Source organism: Mycena indigotica (genome assembly GCF_014461135.1).
Source record: "Mycena indigotica strain 171206Taipei chromosome Unknown Mind.scaff0009, whole genome shotgun sequence".
In the NCBI taxonomy this organism is placed as follows: Eukaryota; Fungi; Basidiomycota; class Agaricomycetes; order Agaricales; family Mycenaceae; genus Mycena; species Mycena indigotica.
The window spans coordinates 3,348,612-3,368,301 of NW_023503008.1; the positions used below are offsets into that span (position 1 = coordinate 3,348,612).

General features: G+C 52.0%; 2 protein-coding genes across 2 annotated transcripts; both read left to right on the top strand.

Annotated features, from left to right (window-relative positions):
- Window positions 1-8,673: 8,673 nt before the first annotated feature.
- MIND_01083100 (uncharacterized protein) lies at window positions 8,674-10,295 on the top strand (the record flags this gene model as incomplete). The annotated part of the gene is made up of 7 exons (XM_037367404.1): window positions 8,674-9,042; window positions 9,097-9,236; window positions 9,288-9,453; window positions 9,498-9,743; window positions 9,796-9,874; window positions 9,926-9,955; window positions 10,003-10,295. 7 exons carry the CDS (start codon window positions 8,674-8,676, stop codon window positions 10,293-10,295), a joined length of 1,323 nt encoding a protein of 440 aa, XP_037216798.1.
- Window positions 10,296-13,604: 3,309 nt separating this feature from the next.
- On the top strand, window positions 13,605-15,455 carry MIND_01083300 (mRNA cleavage and polyadenylation factor CLP1; the record flags this gene model as incomplete). The annotated part of the gene is made up of 9 exons (XM_037367405.1): window positions 13,605-13,721; window positions 13,750-13,870; window positions 13,922-14,199; window positions 14,247-14,517; window positions 14,546-14,653; window positions 14,703-14,803; window positions 14,856-15,045; window positions 15,097-15,301; window positions 15,350-15,455. 9 exons carry the CDS (start codon window positions 13,605-13,607, stop codon window positions 15,453-15,455), a joined length of 1,497 nt encoding a protein of 498 aa, XP_037216799.1.
- Between the last annotated feature and the right edge of the window lie 4,235 nt (window positions 15,456-19,690).

A 19,690-nucleotide genomic window follows, 5' to 3' on the forward strand; every position in this document is an offset into this window, starting at 1 on the left:
TGCAACTTTATGAATGAGTATTATCGAGGCTATTACCAATCAGAATACCGGAATAATGTAGATTATCACGCTTGTTAAATAAATTAGGCAGCTCTGCGCCTCCTGGAATCCTAACGCCGCCTAAGAAGTAAAGTCGGTGCTCCGAAGTCCTTGTCAAGTTTATGCTGATTTCAAGTTTTTGTCTGACAATACTTATCTGCCGACTGCTTGCCCCGCTCAAGACTTAATATCAGGCATTGTGGATTCAAGTTGTCTTGGCCAGAAGTTGTGTAGACTTCAACTGCGTTGTCTGTGTCTGCAAGTCAGGTCCATTAGATGTGTACAGGCATAGCCGTAGTCTACGAGACAACATTTGAGCTCTGACGCCGGGATATCATTGTCATTATAACACGTAACGGAACTCTTTGTTTTCTAGGTCAGTCAGATCTAGGAACTCCTGCAGCACCGAGTCAACGCAAAAGCCAACGGGACGACGAAGAACATACGCGGTTTCTCGATGATGGTCCCAGTCGCTGACATAATATTCATCGTAGTTGCGCGCAGTCTCGCGCCGTAGACGGCGCAGAATATCATGTTGTTGTATACATTGTATATAATTCCCTCCCGCATCCACCTCAACGCTTTACTCACCCATCGCAAAGGCTCGCAGCTCGCTAAGGCTCGCGCGAGGGCTCTGGTTATATACCCTTGTATTACGGCAAAGGCACTGAAAAAAATTTTATTCCAGGTACGCGACGCTGCAAATCCAACACGTAAGACACGTATATCCCAGATCCATCGCGATGTGTGCCTCCCGATCCATCTCCCTGCCAAGTCGCGGTCACGGTTTCCTTCATCCCCTTCCCCAGTTAGGTCAAACCAGCCCACACTCCCTTCCAACCAACTCCATCGTCCCCCCGCGTTGCAGCCTACAGCGCCATTTGTGCCAGTCCTGCCAGACCACGATATGGAGACTGAGCGCCCGCAGAATGGGTGTCGCGAGGAAAGATTTTGAAGGGGAGTGGTTTGTCGGGTTGTCCAAACCCGTGCCGGGGCTGCTAGCAGGTAGCGGGGACATGTTATAGGCCAAACACAGCGGTGTTGGACCAAGTCTGTCGCTCAGTTGCCGTCAATGAGCCAAGATGGCGAGCAGGAAGGTGTGGCGAGTTGCACAGAGACAGCGCAGGAAGTCGGGTGAAGGACCAAACTGCATGTCCGTTACTCTCGCTCCCTGCTACGCGCGGTCAAGGACCAAAGCCTACGTCCGTTGCTCTAGCTCGCAATGTTGGCGACACAGACAACTCGGCGCTTGTCAAGTGTCGCCAGTTCAAACATGCAGCGCCAACCAAACGGGCCCATCAAGGTCGGAGTGAAGAACCAGCAGCTAACGCTGCAGGGGAACAAATTGGCCGTGCTCGCCAACGCGTTGACGACGCCGAGGCCGGCTGATAGCGCCGCGTTGCGCTGGTCGGAATGGACAGTGCAGTTGTGGTATAGCTCGTGCCGCGCCGGACTGCCGCATTTGGTCGGGGTTGGCGGACAGTTGCATGGGCGTTGAAAGGGCGGTCAAGATCTGGTGCTTGCGCAAGCACCTGCAAGTTTGGCTTGGACAACCCATAAGAAGAAGGCTATGGCGGGCCGGTTCGCGCACGTGCCGCCGGCGGATGGCCTCGGTCGGGGCCACGCGCTCGCACCTCGGAGTCGACTCAAATTCGTGCCGCAGAAGATGGCAGGGTTGGAGTCGATGCGTGGGGACAGTGGCGTTGCGCAGATAAGGAGCCGTGGTAGTGCTCTCGCACGTGTCGCCGGAGAAACGGGCTCGGTCATTAATATGGAGTTGGTGTTGAGACTGGGTTTGTCGTCGTTGATAACGGTCAACAGCACGGTGGAGTGCGGTTAAAACTCAGCAACCGCGCGACCTGCAAGTTTGGCGCAGTTCACCCACTTCTGCTCGATGCGAGCACGTGCCACTGGCCGACAGAGCACTTTGGAAGGCAGCGGGCTTGAACCCAGCGCGCGGGGACTCGGTGCTGTCGCATTGGCCTGGGGGTAAGAAGAAGGCCCAGTTTGGGCACGTGCGTCGCATTGGCCTGGGGGTAAGAAGAAAGCCCAGTTTGGGCACGTGCCGCCGGCGAATGGCCCCGGCCGGGGCGGCTCGCGCCGTAAGCCTGGCGTGGTCGACTGCGATGCAGGCACATGCCGCACACCCCTTAGGAAGACGGCGGGAATGGAGTCGATGGGTGGGGGCAGGGCGCTCGCGCCGTTTGGTGTGGTAGTGAGAAGAAGCGCGGCTGGGGGATGTGCCGTTGGTAGAGGCCCCGGCATAGAACCCGTTGTTGAGGGAATTCGGATGGGCTGGGTGTGGAAGACTACAATGCTTTGAGCACTGGAAAACAAAAGGCCAAATGGAAAACTTACAAGGGCGTAATTGGCAGCGCACTGCTGCCAACGTTCACGTTGAAAGTCCACCTGTACACAGGCCTCCGGCGGCAAAATCCTGGAAAAAAATGACATCTTGAATCGCATTTTTTGAGGTCCAAATGACGCCCCGAAATCCTCGGATAATGGATTGATCGCATCAAAAGTCGATGATGCGGGCGATTTGGAGCGCAACGAGCGGCGCAACACGTTGGGCACACTGACATCAAGGTCAGTAATAGCACAATGAAGAGGAGAGACAAGGACTGACCAGCCAGATCCTGGCATTGACGCGCCTGCGCCAGATGAGGTTGTTGCTCGCCGAAAACTAGGAAGGGTGATGGATGAGTTGAGTAGAAAAAAACCATGTTGTGACTTACAATGGTGGGGGAAGGCAGCGCACTGCTGCCAATGTCTGCGTTGAAACTCCTCCTGTATATACGCCTCCGGCGGCAAAATCCTGGAAAAAATGAGGTCTTGAATCACGTTTTTTGAGGTCCAAATGATGCCCCGAAATCATCGAATAATCGATTGATCGCATCAAAAATCGGTGATGCGTGCGACGTTCGGGCGCGATGAGCGGGGCGACGCACTGAGATCAAGGTCAGTAATAGCAAAATGGAGGAGATAGGAGCAAGAGCTCACCATAATAAAAGACCGCATGAGGATCCCAGCGTTGACACGCCTGCGCCAGATGCGGCGACAGCGGAGCGGTGGTCGGTGTTGGGCGCAGTTGGCAAGGGCGGCGGCCACAAGAGGAAAGCCAGGGAGCAGAGCCCTGGCTCCGGAATGCTGAAGTCCAGAGGGACGCTGGGCCTCCGGCCGTCAAAATCCTGGCGCAAAAGTAAGTTTTGATAAGGTAAAAAGTTGGCCGAAATACGCTTACGTAAGCATCCATTGATCCATGATTTTGCGCCGATTTTGATTAAAAGGTATCGTGTTCTACAGAAACAACTAAGTTGACCAGTCAGGTTTAGCAGGATGCAAGACTCACCTATGGCAGCTATAGCACAGGCTGAAGTAGGTGCAGCGGGTGTGGCAAACCGCCCTACAAACAGTATGTGTCAGCAAAAATTGAGAAACAAATGAGGGTGCAAACCTTGGTTAATGGGTTTGCGACAAGACCAGGAGCTGCAGACCAGAGTTGGATTTTGGCAAGTGACTAGGTTGTCTGGGAAGCCTTCAGGTCTTCAGCCAGCCTGAGCGAGCAGAAAACAACAAGAAGAGCACACACCTTGTTTCGAGCAAAGAATGTGGTGGTGGAGGAGCGGGAAGACATGTCTTGGGAGCAACCAGGGTAGGCTGTGGACATCCCTCGAGGGCCAGCGCTGCACCAGTGACGAAGAGTGGTCAAGAACAGCACTACAAACAGTATGTGTCAGCGAAAATTGGGGAAGATAATGTGCAAACCTTGGTCAACGTCAAGGCCAGGAGCAGCTGCAGGCAGGAGTCGAATGTTGGCAAGTCAACGCGACGCAGAATGTTGTCCCACATGTTGCGATGAAAGCTTCGCGTCCACAGTCAGCCTGAGCAAGGAGAAAATGGCAAACAGGGAACACACCTTGTGTTGAGCCAAGAGCGGTAGTGGTGGACTCAAGACAAGAGGCGACGCGGCCGGTCATGTAAGGGGCATGGCGACGAAGAGTGGGGGGAAGGCAAGAGAGGATGGTGGAGGAGTTAAGACAAGAGAGGATATGTGACCTTGTTGATACGCAGACACGCCAAGACGCGTCGGAGGGAAAAAAAAAACGGCATGTAACAGATGTCACATCAGGCCGGAAGCTCCGGTCGCCGGTGTCGACCAGGAACATAACATTAGTGGAAAATCAAATTCACTGACATCGGGGGAGGGCGCAAGCATCGGCGGAGCATTAGGCGAAGAAATAAGCCCGGCCGAGCCTGAAACAGACATCGGCTATGGGTATGGCAGATGTGGTAACATCAAATGATACCGGCTGCTCAGACTTTCAAACGCTTCTTGGTCTAGCCGCTGCCGTTCCCTGTGCCTGTTTTTCCACAGGCTGTTCATGCCTTTTGTTTTGAACAGTGGCCCTATTTTTTCTTAGGTCAAGTTCGTGGGTAATCAACACTGAAGCGTGACCAAAAGTGATACTGAATATATTTTTCTGGACTTTCTGGACGTTCTGAGAGGTAATTCAGCACACTAAAGATAGCATCCCGATAAGGTAACAGTACCAACAACTGCTAGTTTTCCTCTAGTTCAGCCCCGATCGCCTAATTCCGAGCGTGGGAACTAATGTTCGGCTTCAATAAATGTTATCCACACCTTCATCGCAGCTATCCCTGGCATCCAACTCACTCTTTTCCTGTTGTAGATGGGAAACAAGATAACTCTCTGCTGGAGTCGAATTTACTCTGATTACGACAGAGGGGGACGCCCATAACACGAATGATAGCTCCAGGCACGTACCCGCGAGGATCGGAGGGCCAGACCGCGGCCGCCAGCACAATGTGCTTGGAACAGGAAATACGCGAAATCGCGTATTTGCATCTCAACAAACTGTTGGCGGCGTGCATGCCCGCGGTAACGTCACTTGACAGATGAAAATTTTCATGGGAACTTTGTGTTTGTTGATTCCGCCGCAACGTGGACATGTTTACAAGTGCACCGCCCGCTTATCCTGCCTACATAAGACCTGACTTGTGTCGAACAACCCAGCACTTCTTTCCCTCTCCCTCCATCCTTCCCCTTCAACCTCACCATTGTCCATCATCATTGTCATTGCTGCTTGTTAATCTACAAGTCGTCTACAACAGTCTACCCAATTGCTCGTTGTCCATCGCTCATGCCTCTCGTCGTCACTCAACTCTCGCGCTCGCTTTCAGTGTCAACGCCCGCGATGGGATCGCCGTGCTCGTCGTTGCAAACACTCTGCACTGAGGTCAGATTTCGATTTGAGCACTTGATTTAGCTGCTGACCATGTCTCCCAGCTTGCCGACTTGAAACCTGTGCGCTTGTCGTCGTCCATCGTGATGGGCACTGTGCGTCGTAGTTATCGTCCATTCTGGTGCAATCCCCAATCTCACCTTATCCAGAAGATTTGAGGCCAATGACCTCGCTCCTCGTCGCTGTCGTTCCAGCGCTAAGATTTCATCGTCGTCCTGCGGGGATTGGTGAGTTGTGTTATGGCCCGCGTTGAGGAAACAAGACTTACAAATCTGAAAGCTGCTTTGTTCATTGTGTTGGCCTAAATCGAAGTAGTGTCAGCGGCTTCACCACCGACGCATCGGTCCTGCCAGCTTGCCTCTAGCGCAGCCTGTCTGCGTTGCGGGACGGTCGCTTGGGCGAGCTCGTGGCTATGTCCGTTGACATTGCTGCCGTTTTGGTCTCGCTGTTTAATGGTAAGTTTACTAGTATTGGCAAAAATGAGACATTCGGCTCACTTTCTTCCAGCCAAATCACTAGTTTTTTTCCATATTCGGCACCACCAAACTGTTTAATGGTGAGTTTCCTTGTAAAATGAACGTATAACTAACCGTTTTAGGCTCGCCTTCCCCGCAAAATCAAGTGCCCACCTCCCAAAATGTTCGCGCCGCGCAGAGGTCCGCGCAGAGGTCAGGAACCCAAACGCGTAGTTGTTGGCCCCTGGATTTGCCGTTGAACGATTCGTCATTGTCGCTACAGATTTCATCGTCAGTGAGTTACACGGACTGAGAAAACAAGACTTACATGATAATAGCACGTTGCGCTTACTTTTCGTTGTCGTCAAGAGGGAAGAGCGGGAAATAGTTGATGGACGGGAAGGGCATTGAGCTCGTTGACATGTTCGTTGGCAAGAACGCTCGCCGTTGGCGACAGGCTCGTTGTCGACTGAACGACTTCCAACAGTCAGTTGGCGTGCTTATGGACAGGTAAGCGGACTCGTTGAGCGGGGACAAATATGAGCTTACCTGATCATGTAGCGCTCTGTAATTCGGGGTCGGCTCGGCAGCTTCTGAGCAGCGGATTCGCCGCCTCAGCTGAAAAGCGTGCCGAGCCACACGGTTTTGGAGGCCGCGTCGGCACTGCTCATAGCGGAATGTGTCGCAAACCAGAGTTGGGTAATAGTCGGCCTCGCATCCCGTCTTGATGATTGACTCGTAGACTAGTTTGTCGTTGTTGCGCGCGGAGATCGCTGGCCCAGCCCGAAAACAAGGCGACGACGAGTTTGCCTCGAACGGTGTCCAGCTGCCCGCCCAAAGCTTTGGAGGCCAGCGGGCCGGCCGGCGTAGTCATGCGATTCGCAAGGGGTCAAGTAGCATGTCATCCCAGTAAGTAGTCAGTAGTTGCCGTCCCAGCCCGTAGTGAGTAGTTCGCCGTCAGTTGCCGGAGTCAAAAGTAAGCCGCCGGCATAAGTTTTGAGGGAGTGGTGGTTGGCGCTGCCGTTTGGGCCGGAGAGGTGCGGTCAGCCGGGCCAGGTCGCCGCCGAACGCTGGGTGTGGTTTGGAAGAAGCAGCAAATGGGGCCAACTGGGGCGGACTCACCGCTTGGATACCCCCGGCCGGCATTTCCCTCGCATCTCCCCACAGTTCCCCGTTCTCGTCCATCTCCACCGCTAGCTGACGTTTGAGGCGTGCGGAAACCTGTCGTGGTCAAAGAGGCCACCTGCACAAGCGCAGATGATCGGGATGAAGGGCAAGACGAAGCGATGCGAGTCACGAGCATGTGACGGCACGCGCAAAGGTGAGCGATATTTATTCACTTCTACCAAATACAACATGTACTGAGGTCTATTTAACAAGGCGGATTCACTGACTCGTTGTCTAATCTCCGAACTGGCGAATAAAACTGAAGGTAAGTTATCGTTGACTTGGATTCAATCTTGCTTACCTCGTTGTCAGATAAATACAACGTGCTTGTCGGCGTTGTCTGCGCTGGCCTCGTTTCGTCCTATACCGAGCCCGCAAGCAACACTGAATCCTGGTAAGCATGATATTCTTCAATTCATCCTGGTTTACCTTGTCTTCACGTCCAGGTCGGCTGCGGCGTTCCCGAATTCTATTCCAGAGTTGACCTGCCATCGAAAGCCTTTTAAACAAATAAGTAAGTATATATGCCAACTCGTTGTTGCTGTTCGTGCCTCAGCTCGTTGCTGGTGTTCGCGCGCTCACTGTTACCGCTCAGCCAGGCGCGCGAATGTGAATGCAAACCGGCAGGTGCTGCCGAGCCCGCGCCGTTCACCGCCACCGGAGACTGACCCCGACTAGGGCTGCAAGTTGAGGAAAGAGATCGTGCCGAGCAGGCCGGTGCCGTCCCAGTAGTCAGTAGTACCAGTTTGGTTGTTTACGCGCGAGAGCCGAGGCAAAGCTGGCCGGTCGTAAGTAAGCGCGGGCCGTTGGGGCTTCCATTGGCGAAACCAGACCTGGCGCTTGCTGGGTAGTCAGTGGCCGTCAGTGCTAAGAAAGACAAGGCGCTAACCTGCTGGTCGTCGTTTCGCTGAAGATTGCGATCGTGCCAGTTATTATTCTCCTAGTATATGCCGGGGAGATGGTCGCCGAAGAAGTGTCCGGAGCGAGTCATGAGTTCGGTGATGGCAGGATGCTGCATTCATTCTCGCCGACTACACTTACTCAGTACACACACCCATGGCCAGTGCTTCCTCACAAGGCCTTCAAGCGCGCGCACATCTGTCGGGCCTAGAGTAAGTGCAGAGTTGAGTCTTTGCGCTCGTCGTGCTGACCTCGCTGCAGGGCTTTTGTATTCTTCAAGCAGTCGAGCGCAGACGGGCTTGTCAATATGGTCAGTGTTTTTGAACGGCTTCACACAAACTTACATTTGGTCCAGTTAGCGTCTGCGTAAGCATTGGCAGGCAAAGACGGTGGCAGTTGCGCGTGAGTTATTCTTGCTGTTAATTCGAGTTTGCTGACCACATTGCTTAAAGACAACGGGAGGTCGTCGATGCAGCTGGTCCTAGTTCGATCGATCGTTCCAAGTTGTACGATCAATGCAGCTTCGATTGCAAGGGCACCAGTTTTTGCCTCGAGTAAGTTTCTCGACGAAGAATGCGGCTGGAACTGACTTGTTCTTTTGGTACAGGAGCAATAATATATTTCTTGGCCTCGAGGCCCGCGCATTATATGCATTTGCTGCGCGAACATGATATCGTCGAAGCCGCCATAAACAGCGGTGTAATGCCCATCTGCCAGTGTCCCAAACTAGTCCCTTGGACTCAGCTTCACCGGTGACTGCTCAGTGGTTGCTCTGGGCCAACGCGAGCTATCTACCATCCCAATTTGCCTATAATCTCGCTGCCGAAACGGGCGTTCAAGTACTCATGCGACCTGCCCAGGCGGCTCCTCGCGAGCTTTGGCTCAAGGACCGCCCAGCTTTGAGTCCAGTGCAGTCACCGTTCCGGCAGGTTGCGACCTCTTCGTCCAAAGGCACTGTCAATAAAAGCCCAGAACATGCTCGCGAGAACAACCCACCACCCGCGACAACTGGTTCAGCCTCGAGTCCAGCGGCCGCTGATCCAACCTACGCACCTTATGTCCCGAATCGTTTTGCGGAGCTTCCAGATCCCTCCCCGGGGCCGCACGAAGACGACTCCGACCCCAAGGATTCGCCAAAGGCAAAATGTTCAATGGTGGACATTATGTTGAGCGACAACACAGCATTGTTTGCCTCATTGTCGTTGTCCATCCAGGTGTGTATCCAGAACACTACCCCCTCTACACATCTTGATCACTGTTGAATGTAGCGTGGTCAGCGCCACAATGTCTCGAAACACGAACTCGGTGTCCCTCTCAGGGCTGCTCTAAATTTCAACACCGCAAAACTTGAATTATCGGGCGGTTTCCTGACAGTCGCATCAAATGGTCTCCCCCATACGTTATGTGTGTGCGTTACTTCACTCTTGGAGTGAGAAATTCGTTGTTCACACCATTTTAGTGCCTACGACAATGCGATAGAACGAGGAGCGGACATGGTTACACTCAAGGTTTCCAATACCGGTACCATGGCTGCTAAGGCAACGTTGGGCCATACGGGAATAGCGGTAGATGCAAGCGCCTCAGTTGCTGTCGGGAAGGAGTCTTCCGCTCAAACACAATACCCAGTATGCAGCCGAGTCCTTGAATCCCAAGCCCTGATCTATCTTAGACCACTCCACCATTCCTCTGCAAGATGCACTCGAATCAGGTTGTGGCAGCAACAGTTGAAGTCATTCCCCACCCAACTGTCGCCCGGAACGGCATGATCGCTGTTGAGGTCAATGCCAAAGTTATGCTTCCCCAGCGCTCGCAGCGAGACTGGCCGTACGCATTGCCAATAAGATTCGACGCCCAGTGGTGTTTGCGTGACCGTTCAGAGTTGAATATCGGACGCTACAGCCTGGTGGTTTTTGAAGTGATCAGTTTTTTGCACTCTGCTTTGTTCTTGTGCTCAGACGCTGTGACAGGTCGTCGAGGATGTGTGGGGCGGGCGGGGGGATTGGGAAGATAACCTGACGCGAAGTGTAGCGGTGTTCCCCAACTATGGTGAGGTATCTCGAGCTTGACCTGTTGTGCTAATGCAATGTTGGTCATCAGATGCAACCCCAAACGATGACACCGAAAACGGTAGGCTGTTTGATGTTTCCTTCGAGTGTCTGATGTAGAGGAAACAGGCTTTACTCAGTATGAGAATACGACCCTCCTGACAATGAGAGAAAGACTGCAGCCCAAGCAGCCGCCGTGGTACAACTTCCGGACGCTTGTTCGACGGATCCGCCACGAAAAACCACAGACGCTTCCCGCTGGCGCGTATCAGATGTGGGGCCCGAAGGGTTGGATGGCCGTCAAGATTGGCGAGCTTTTGCAGGTCCCATTCGACGCGCAGAGCCTGTCTCCGCCGTTCGACGCATTGCAGCTCGAGTACCCCATGCGCTTTCGTGAGGCGCGAGGTTCAGAAGAGACATAGTGCAACTTTATGAATGAGTATTATCGAGGCTATTACCAGTCGTACCGGAATAATGTAGATTGTTAAATAAATTAGGCAGCTCTGCGCCTCTTGGAATCCTAACGCCGCCTAAGAAGTAAAGTCGGTGCTCCGAAGTCCTTGTCAAGTTTATGCTGATTTCAAGTTTTTGTCTGACAATACTTATCTGCCGACTGCTTGCCCCGCTCAAGACTTAATATCAGGCATTGTGGATTCAAGTTGTCTTGGCCAGAAGTTGTGTAGACTTCAACTGCGTTGTTTGTGTCTGCAAGTCAGGTCCATTAGATGTGTACAGGCATAGCCGTAGTCTACGAGACAACATTTGAGCTCTGACGCCGGGATATGATTGTCATTATAACACGTAACGGAACTCTTTGTTTTCTAGGTCAGTCAGATCTAGGAACTCCTGCAGCACCGAGTCAACGCAAAAGCCAACGGGACGACGAAGAACATACGCGGTCTATCTTCTTCTCGATGATGGTCCCATCCGGCTGCACGTCGCTGACATAATACTCATCGTAGTTGCCCTCGTCCCGCGCAGTCTCGCGCCGCTTATTCTCGGCGGCGTAGACGGCGCGGATGGCGAGCATGAGCAGCGCGGACCCAACAGTGCAGGCGGCGATAATGGCCCATGGGATGTGGTTCCTGGTGGACAAGGGTAGAGTTTCAGTTTAGCTTGTCGAGACAGCGAGCACGAACCGTGGCTGGTACTGCGCCTTCCACATAAAGGGTCCGACAGCATTGCCGAGGCCATACGCGACGAGCATGATGGCGTTAGCGGTCGTTCCTAGAAGGCGATTTTAAGCAGCCGAAAAAGGAAATAAAAGAGAAGGGCAAAACATACGACGTGTGTGGCCGGCGGTGAGCGAGCTCAGCCATCCGAGGGAGATGGCAAAAGGGGTAATTGCGAAGACTGGTGAGCATGTCAGACGCGCAGGCAAGAGCCGGAGCCAAGGTAAATACGCACTTGTGAGCCAATAGCTGAACAGCAAGCCAACCTTGTTATGACTGGGAAGTGTGTTGACGAGGATGGAGCCGAGGATGGCTGGGATAAACATTATCACCCCCGCATACGCCCGTCCGATCGGTTTGTAGCCAGCTAAGGTGACGCCCGCCCAGATAGTCAAGACTATAATGCAATCTCAGAAGTCGTCCTTGTCGTCCGGTTAGAAGCAACGCTTACTTTCTACGACACCGTCGACACAGCCAAGCAGAGTGGTCTGGATGGGACTGAATCCGAACATTTTCACGATGATTTGCCGTTGCACAATGAGCTGTTGACATGTGGAATGAGCTCGAGAACTAGGATCAACGCGACGGAATCAGACCGAGTTTATGATGTTTGAAAGAGCGGCGAAAGCAGCTAATAGCCATATCTTCGGATCCTTGATAGTAGCCATGAACCTGCCGAAAGGTCAGGCAAGCAAGAGCAAAAAAAATGACGTACTGTGCACGCTTCCAATGCTTGTTTTCGACACCAGCTTGGTTAACCTTGATACGCTCAACAGCAAGTACACGTTCTTCTGTCGTAAGGAAATAGGCAGAAGTGGGAGAGTCGGGGAAGAAGAACCTTGTAAACATAAGCTGGAGTCAAAACGATGGTAGCTCGAAAAAGATATACCAGAACAGGACGGAAGTGAGGAGAGTAATGATTCCTGTGATCATGAAGAGCCTGGATGGCGAAGTCAGTCGAACATCCGGGAATAGAAGAGCGCCGAACCATTGCCACGGCAAGAAATTGGGAGTCTACAAAGTATAATGATAATTCGTTCGCAGAAGAGTTGCAAAACCCACCTTGGTGTGAAGCACTCCGAAGGCAACAAAGCCCAGGAAAATCACAGCAAACCCGTTCATCAGGACTAGAGAACGAGCTTAATGGTGGCTTCGAGCCAAATACGAATAAACTTACACCAGTAGCCCACCCGCTTATTCTAAAGGACAGCATTAGGATTCAGATGCACGCATGGAGAATGCTATTACCTGCTCTTCGCGCGTGTAGAACATAGCGGTGACCTTTTCGGGATATAGGTTATACCTTCGGCGGCATGGCTATGAACATACGATCATGAATCCGGGAGTTATAGCACCTTAAGGCAAAATGAGATCACAGTGATGATATGAAACGGAACCGCCCGAACCCTCGCAAAGTCCCAGAATGAAACGGACGGCAAAGAGTGCGCCGAAAGACTTGCATGCCGAATGGGCCATGAGAGCAATCGCCCACACAAAGATGTTGATGCTCATCCATTTTCCCACGGGGAAGCGTTGTAGGGCCTGGAAGTCGGCATGAAGAGAAACCGAATACTGCAGTAGCACAAGCGTACCAGATTCTGCGGGTACTAGAAGATGGTCAACTTTGAATAGAGTTGTACCGAAACCTATAGGTTGGTCGCACCTCGAATAGAAGATAGCTGAAGTAGAATATGGATCCGAGCCAGTTGAATTGGTTCTGATTTAGGTGGGCGCCGGGACTGAGAATAGTGTAAGGAGAAGTGAAGCGGAGTGCGATGGGTTAATCGCACATTAAGCCTAGGACGGCAGCTTGGCCCAATGTGGTCTTGTCGGCAAATGTCATGCTGTTGGTTGTTTACCGCAAGTTAGGTCGGAATAGTGGATACCTACAGATACATGACTAGTGGGAATCAGCGGAAGCGCGTAAACAAGAGCTAGAAGGACGGACTGCACATGAGAGGCATTAGATGCCAGTCGATTTTACGCCTACACGATATGGTCAACAAAAAACAATCGGATTGAATAGACGTACCGTAGCCTGGCTGCTGCTTCAGGATCCAACTTGACATTCGAGGCCGCGAGACCAGCAGCAACGTCAATGTCAGCGAGGTCGACTGCAACCGTCCCCGCATGGCGTTTTTCCGAGTGTTCGCTGCTTGAGTCCATGGGAGGGATGGGCGAAGAGCAAAAGAGACAGACGCCGCCATATTTAAGATGGACCTGGGTGCCGTAATGTGTAGTCGAATATTACAGGCTTAGGATTTTCGCGCTGTCTAATTACTGGATAGCCGTGGGTGCTTCCAAAGACTTCGTCCGGTGATGTCGAACATTGCTTAATCCTGAGCGGAGCTGTTTCTCAAGGTTGACGCCGGTGGAGGTTGGTTATAAGAAGCGGGAGAGGTTGGGAATTAGCCCAATCGCCGACAAGGGACATGAAAAGTTTGTTTTCATATGTACACTGTCTTCGGAGGGAAGGAGTCGGCGTTGTTGCACGTGATGCCGCCACTTTTTTCCTTCGTTTCGACTCCCAACCAAGTGACTGAGTAAGGCACATTTGAGATGGCGTCGGATGATTCTGTCGACAAGCGAGAATGGAATCTTGAGCGCGAAACAGAATACAGGTTCGAGTTAGACCCCGATTCATCGCTGGCAATCAAGGCAGGTCTGCCCAACGGAGTCTTTGCTCCAACTCAACCCGGAGTAGGTCGTCAAAGGGCATGCCGAAGTTTTCGGGGCGGAGCTGGCAGCTAACAGACCCTATATTTTCGGTCAGGAATGCAAAGCGGCTATCTATACTTGGGAGGGTTGCACCATAGAGATGAGTGGTTTGTTTATCTGGCCACGCCTTTTGACTCACCCTCGGTCAAACGTTATAGGCCATCCGTCTACCGAATATGTCTCTGAAGAGACCCCCATGGTTCCATACGGCAACGTGCATTATTCGTTCGAGAAAATGCGTGTTCTGGCCTTGAGTCAACTTCGTGGCTCTCCTGTCCCGGCATCTGAGCGTGATAAGCCCGCTGAGCCACCGCGGGTACTCGTCGTTGGCCCCGAAAATTCGGGTAAAACAACGCTGTGTAAAATTCTCACAAATTACGCAGTTCGTATGGGTCAAGGCTGGTCCCCACTTCTCGTCAACTTGGATCCCGCAGAGGTATTTGCTTAACCCAACTCTCCTTTATCTGTTTCCGACGATCGCAGGGTGGCTGGGCTGCCCCGGGTGCGATTGGCGTCACGCCTGTTCACACCCCACTGCCAACAAGCACCCCAGCAAGTCCTTTAGGCACAGCAGCAACCTCGGCTCCGACTGCACTATCTTCAAATGCCCTCTTACCACTCGCATACTGGTATGGTCACGCAGAAACTAAACGAAATCCTCTCTTGATGGAACGCATTATCCGCAACATCGGAGAAAACATCAAGGACAAATATCAAGCCCACCCTGAAGGCAAGGACAAAAAATCGCCCGCTTGTGATCATGCCAACGTCAAGTATTCCAGTTCAGGCAGCAGGTTTCATTGTCGACACCCCCTCGAGCTTTGCAACTGGATCGGGCAGCAACGAAGAACGGCAACGGTTAATCAAGGCAACAATCGACGCATTCAAAAGTGCGTACGTGTCTCTGCTCGTCATTAGCTATTTATACCCATGTAAAAGTCAATACCATTCTTGTCGTCGGACACGAAAAACTCAACGTCGAGCTACAGCGCGCCTATGGTTCCCAAATCACCGTCGTGAAAGTCCCAAAATCCGGTGGTGTGCGCCTGATTTTCTCTCCTCCGCTTATTTCTCTCCAATGTTTCGCGTCAGGTTGTCGAGTTAGACTATCTATACCGCGAGCGGGTGCACAAATCCCAGCTACACGCGTACTTCTATGGACAGGTTATTCCCCCACCTGCAGGCATCACCTCCGCCTCGTTCGGTAGCGAGACACTCGTGCTGTCCCCGTCGTCTTCGATCCTCAACTTTGACGACCTATCAATTTACCGTATCGGCGCAGGTACACCAGTTGACAGTCTCAAGTCACAAACACTAACACTACTTGAAACAGAAAGCATGGCACCCTCGTCTGCGCTGCCCATTGGAGCGGCACGTGTTGTCTCAGAAACCCAGGCAGTCCCCGTTGACCCTTCGTCGCCTGGCTCTGGTCTCCTCAATGCCGTTCTGGCCATTCTCGCAACACCGTCCACAGCGGACGATGCGGAGCGGTACGACGAAGAAATACTCGATCTATCGGTTTCCGGATTCGTTGTCGTGTAAGCTTTCTGTCCGTATAAGCTTTGCATGGCCAATACCCACCACAGAACCAACATCGATATGCCAAACCGGAAAATGACGATTTTGTCGCCAAATCAAGGCTCTATAGTTGGACGAACAGCGGTTATTGGTTCATATGAGTGGCAGGAGTGATCCATATTATTGCGTCTGGTTGTTGTCCTGTAAAGTACAAAGCATTCCGCCACCCGCCACTGTCCGTTTGCCATCGCGAATCTAATAGCAACATTGTCCGTAGGCTAGAGTAAGAAGTAGTAAGAACGCCAGGTCGGAAGACCTAGAGCCTGCTTAAATCGCGTCCCCATAGTCCCCTGCGCGAACGGAGAGAATGCTCGTCAGTCAACGTGGCGTCGGCGGAAGGAAAAAGAAGACAAGTGACTGGAGGACGCCGGTGCACTTTTCACCGGACAAACGCAAACGCAAACGCGAAAAAGCGAAAGAGTAAAAGTCAGAGTTAACAACTCACCGAATCACCCAGTCTATCATCAACAGGGCGCGCGTCCGTAATGAAACAGATTCATTCCAGTAAACGCTTCGCCAGGCATACATAGCCACACTAGAGTAGTCGGGTTCAGTAAAAAAAAAGATAAAGAACGAGGAATGTACGCACAGGCCACCCATGAATGAATGTGAGCCCAAATCAAAAACTGCCGCGTTGCCGATATACGCCAGACTGCCGAGATGATGGTACTTGAATGGTCTCATGACGGCTTCGTCCTCGATGCCCCTGGAGGCTGCTTCGGCAGTGGCAAGGGCGGATTCAGGAGCAAGGGGTGTCGTGGAAGTCTCACTAGCAAGCGCGGCTTCGCGTTGTCGTGCGAGCTTGTGGAGTTTCTTCCCAATATATTTACCTTGCTGAGCAGCTACTTGGGCGGTCTATTTTACTTTTAATAACGGCAGATGATATGCTGAACAGAAGCACGAACCGCGGGTAATGAAGTGATTTTGTTCCCGAGCTCAGTCAAGAGCTGGGTCAATTCATTGAGTGTGAGGCTGTTGTTTGCATCCTTGTCGTACAACTCGAATAGCTGCTTGACTTCGGACAAGTGGTCTGCCGCCATCGGAATTTTCTGTTTGATGCGAGAGACTTGGCAAAGTTCCATCATTTGAGAATCGTCGGAGAGGCGGAAAAACCCACCCATGATCTCCCATTCGTCGTAGTCAATAACACCGTCTTGGTTCCGGTCTGCCTCCATGACGAGATCGAGCAAGTGGCTCACAACGGATGTCTCAATCTATTCTTGTTCAGCATTTGTCTCTTCTGCAGACAGAAATAGCACCGTGGAGCAATCCCCAATGGCATAAACAGATCCTGGTGATGCGCCCTTGACCCGCAAATGGGCGTCCACTTCAATTGCCTTGTTATGAACTTGGTTGGGCAAGAGGTCGGTTACCCGTTGGGCAAAGGGATTCATTGCGATGCCGGTACTCCATAGAACAAAGTTAGTTGGAATGGTATGTTGAGTCGTTTCGCCGGAAGGAGATTTGGTCGTATAGATGACATGCGTAGGAGTAACTGCGCCGACGCTAACCATCTTTAGAGCCAAGCGTCAAGAAAAAATGAAGACAGCAAACCGTGCAGAGGTTATAAGATCGACACCGTCGCGCTCGAACTTTTTCTACGACCTTGTGAATATTTCGAGACATATGAGTCCGTATCTACTGACCTCCGCGTAGTCTGAAATTGCTTCAGAGTACTGAACTAGATGAGCCTCATCAAATGGCTGTTATGAAAAACTTACCGTGTTCAGAATGTGTCCACGCGATTGGATAACATGAATAGAAACTTCCTCTCGACAGATCTTAGGATACTGAGGGACAAATCAGTGTTGGCAAAAAATCGAATCCAAGTTGAGCCCGACATAGTTCATGATGTCCTCCTGACAGAAATCGTATATTTCTGCTGCCGTCTCAACGCCTGATTCAAAATTAAAACAGACGGAAACGGACAAAAAAGCTTGCCTGTCGGTCCACCACCACAAACTACAAACGACAACAACCGTCGACGTTCTTCAGGTGTGGTTGTAGGGAGGCTGGCCGCTTCAAAGTTGTCTATGCCGGAAATGAGTGGACCACCTTTTGGAGGAAGAGAAGGTAAACCCATGATTCTTCTTCTTATCTGTTGTGCTTCTGCAATGGTCTTTAGCTGGAAGCAGTTCTCGAGTCCCGGTACACCATGCGTGCTCGATGTAGAGCCCACAGCGATGACAAGTTTGTCGTATCTAGAGCGGTTTGATTTTTCTTTAGAAAAAAAGGAAGATGAGCTAAACGCACGGAATGTAGAGATTTGCTGTCTTCCCATCAGCAGACGAGGTTTGGACCTCAAGCAGCTTTTCTGAGAGGACCAGATCCACAGCTTTGCCTTGGACAAAGTGCCCTCGCAAACGGGCAAGAATTTTGCGGATAGGCTCAATGAGCGAGCGAACCTATTTCTTCAAGTTCACCATCACTCTCCTCAAACAGCAAGGATCAAGCAGACCTGAACAGTGCCAACAGCAGCAGCTGGAACATTTGGATAAGCCAAGGTTGACTGAATGGAGCCGAGAACGCACATGGAAGTAGAGGTGTGAACGTCGTGAAGGTTTCTGAGGATACTAGGGTGACATGGTAATCGCCGGGATAGAGATTTTGGAGTGTCGCCACAGCCTGAATGGTATCAGCGGTCTAGAAGAGTCAAGTTGTCGTGGAACGCACCCCCCAGCCACCGCCAACAATGACCAGCCTCGGTTTCGTCGCGAGTTTTGCTTGTTGCTCGTCCTCCTCATCGTCTACTAATGAACGCACGACAGGCAGGTCTTTGGGACCACCAGTCTCTGGATGAAGGGCTAAAGGATTGACTGGGACCTGAATAAGGGGATTTAGACGGTTTTTTGCCCGTGTTTTGAGACCCACGCGTTCGACATGACGGTCGGTGTAGGTCATGGCATCATGAACAAACAAGCCGCCTAGGACAGTGAAAACACCGAAAATCGAGGAGAGGCCGAGATAGCCGGTGTATTTGAGTACAGTAACGGAGCGGGCGAGAAGCGGAAGACGGAGGGGGCGAGTGGTATGGAGTTGACGAACATGTGGCAAGCGAAGGACGCGAGTTGGTCGGGCTACAGCCGCCAGCATCATTCTTTGGTACTACCAAAGGCCAACTCAAGAGCTAACCTCGTCGTTGTGACGATGTTGTCGGTCAAAGTCGGTGTGGCCGACGAAAAGGGAGGTTATGTAATTTTGACATTGATGGCAGATGACGTCGTTCGAGGGATTGACGGGAGTAAAATTGTGGAATAGAAATTCGTCGAGCGCTCCTTTCGATAGTCATAAAAAATGGAAGAACAAGAAGAGTCATGTGGGGAAGAAAGACGCGGATTTGGTGTCCGTTGTGCTGGCTGACGAGTCTCACACGATGCTCTGAACCATGCGAAGCTTTTTTACAAATCCGATGATCTTTTTAGTATTCTTTGCTCGAGCTCTAAAAGGGTACATTTATCCGTAAGGCAAGCCAGTTCTCATGTCTGTTTTTCTCGTCGCCTGTCGGATACTTCCCGGGCGGGCCATGTGGAGTTACGTCGGGACCATCAGCGACCTGAAGAGGTGCCTGGTAAAATGAATCCGTCACACGTCACGCGGTCTTTCGTTCCCCTTTGTATTTATACCTTCCTTCTCCAACGCGCGTCGCTTTTGGCGCCAATGGACGACGACAACGACTCGCTGCGCTCTGTTCTGACTCCAGCCCTTGTTGCAACTGCGCTCGCCACCCTCTTCATCGCTGGCTCAGCATCGGTCATTCGTCGCCGTCGTACAGCCGAGCCAGAGCCACCACTCATTCCAGAAGTCAAGCCACCCATCCCCCATGTTGAACTCAAACCCTCCGCTCGCTCTAAGGAACGAAGACGACGCGGCAAAGACCCATTGAAGGAGGTCCTGAAGGGGGGCAAGAAACAACAACAGCAACTCGACAAACTCTTGACAACGACCGCAGTCGACTCTTCCCCTGCCGTCATTGACAATGCAGTCGATTCAATCCCATCTTCCGGCATTGTTCGGCCCGCTTCCCCACTGCCACCTGCCGTGCCAGCCGTGAAGGTCAATGAGGTCTCGAATGCACCCGCGGTCCGGTCTCGGCAGTCTACGGCTCACGATCCATGGGCATGGGACGGTCAAGGCCCTTCTTCCCCCACTCGCTTCCGCTCAAAGTCATCCTCTCGAGCCATTTCCCACCAATTACCCTCCATTCCAACACCAACTTCCTCTGATGACCTCGCACTCAACAAAAGTGCACCCACGCCTAGCACTTCCACTTCGGCATCCATTGCCTCTGCTTCCGGGTCTAATTCTGGTAGAGGAACACCGCCTCCGCAGACACAACTGGCTTCCCTCCG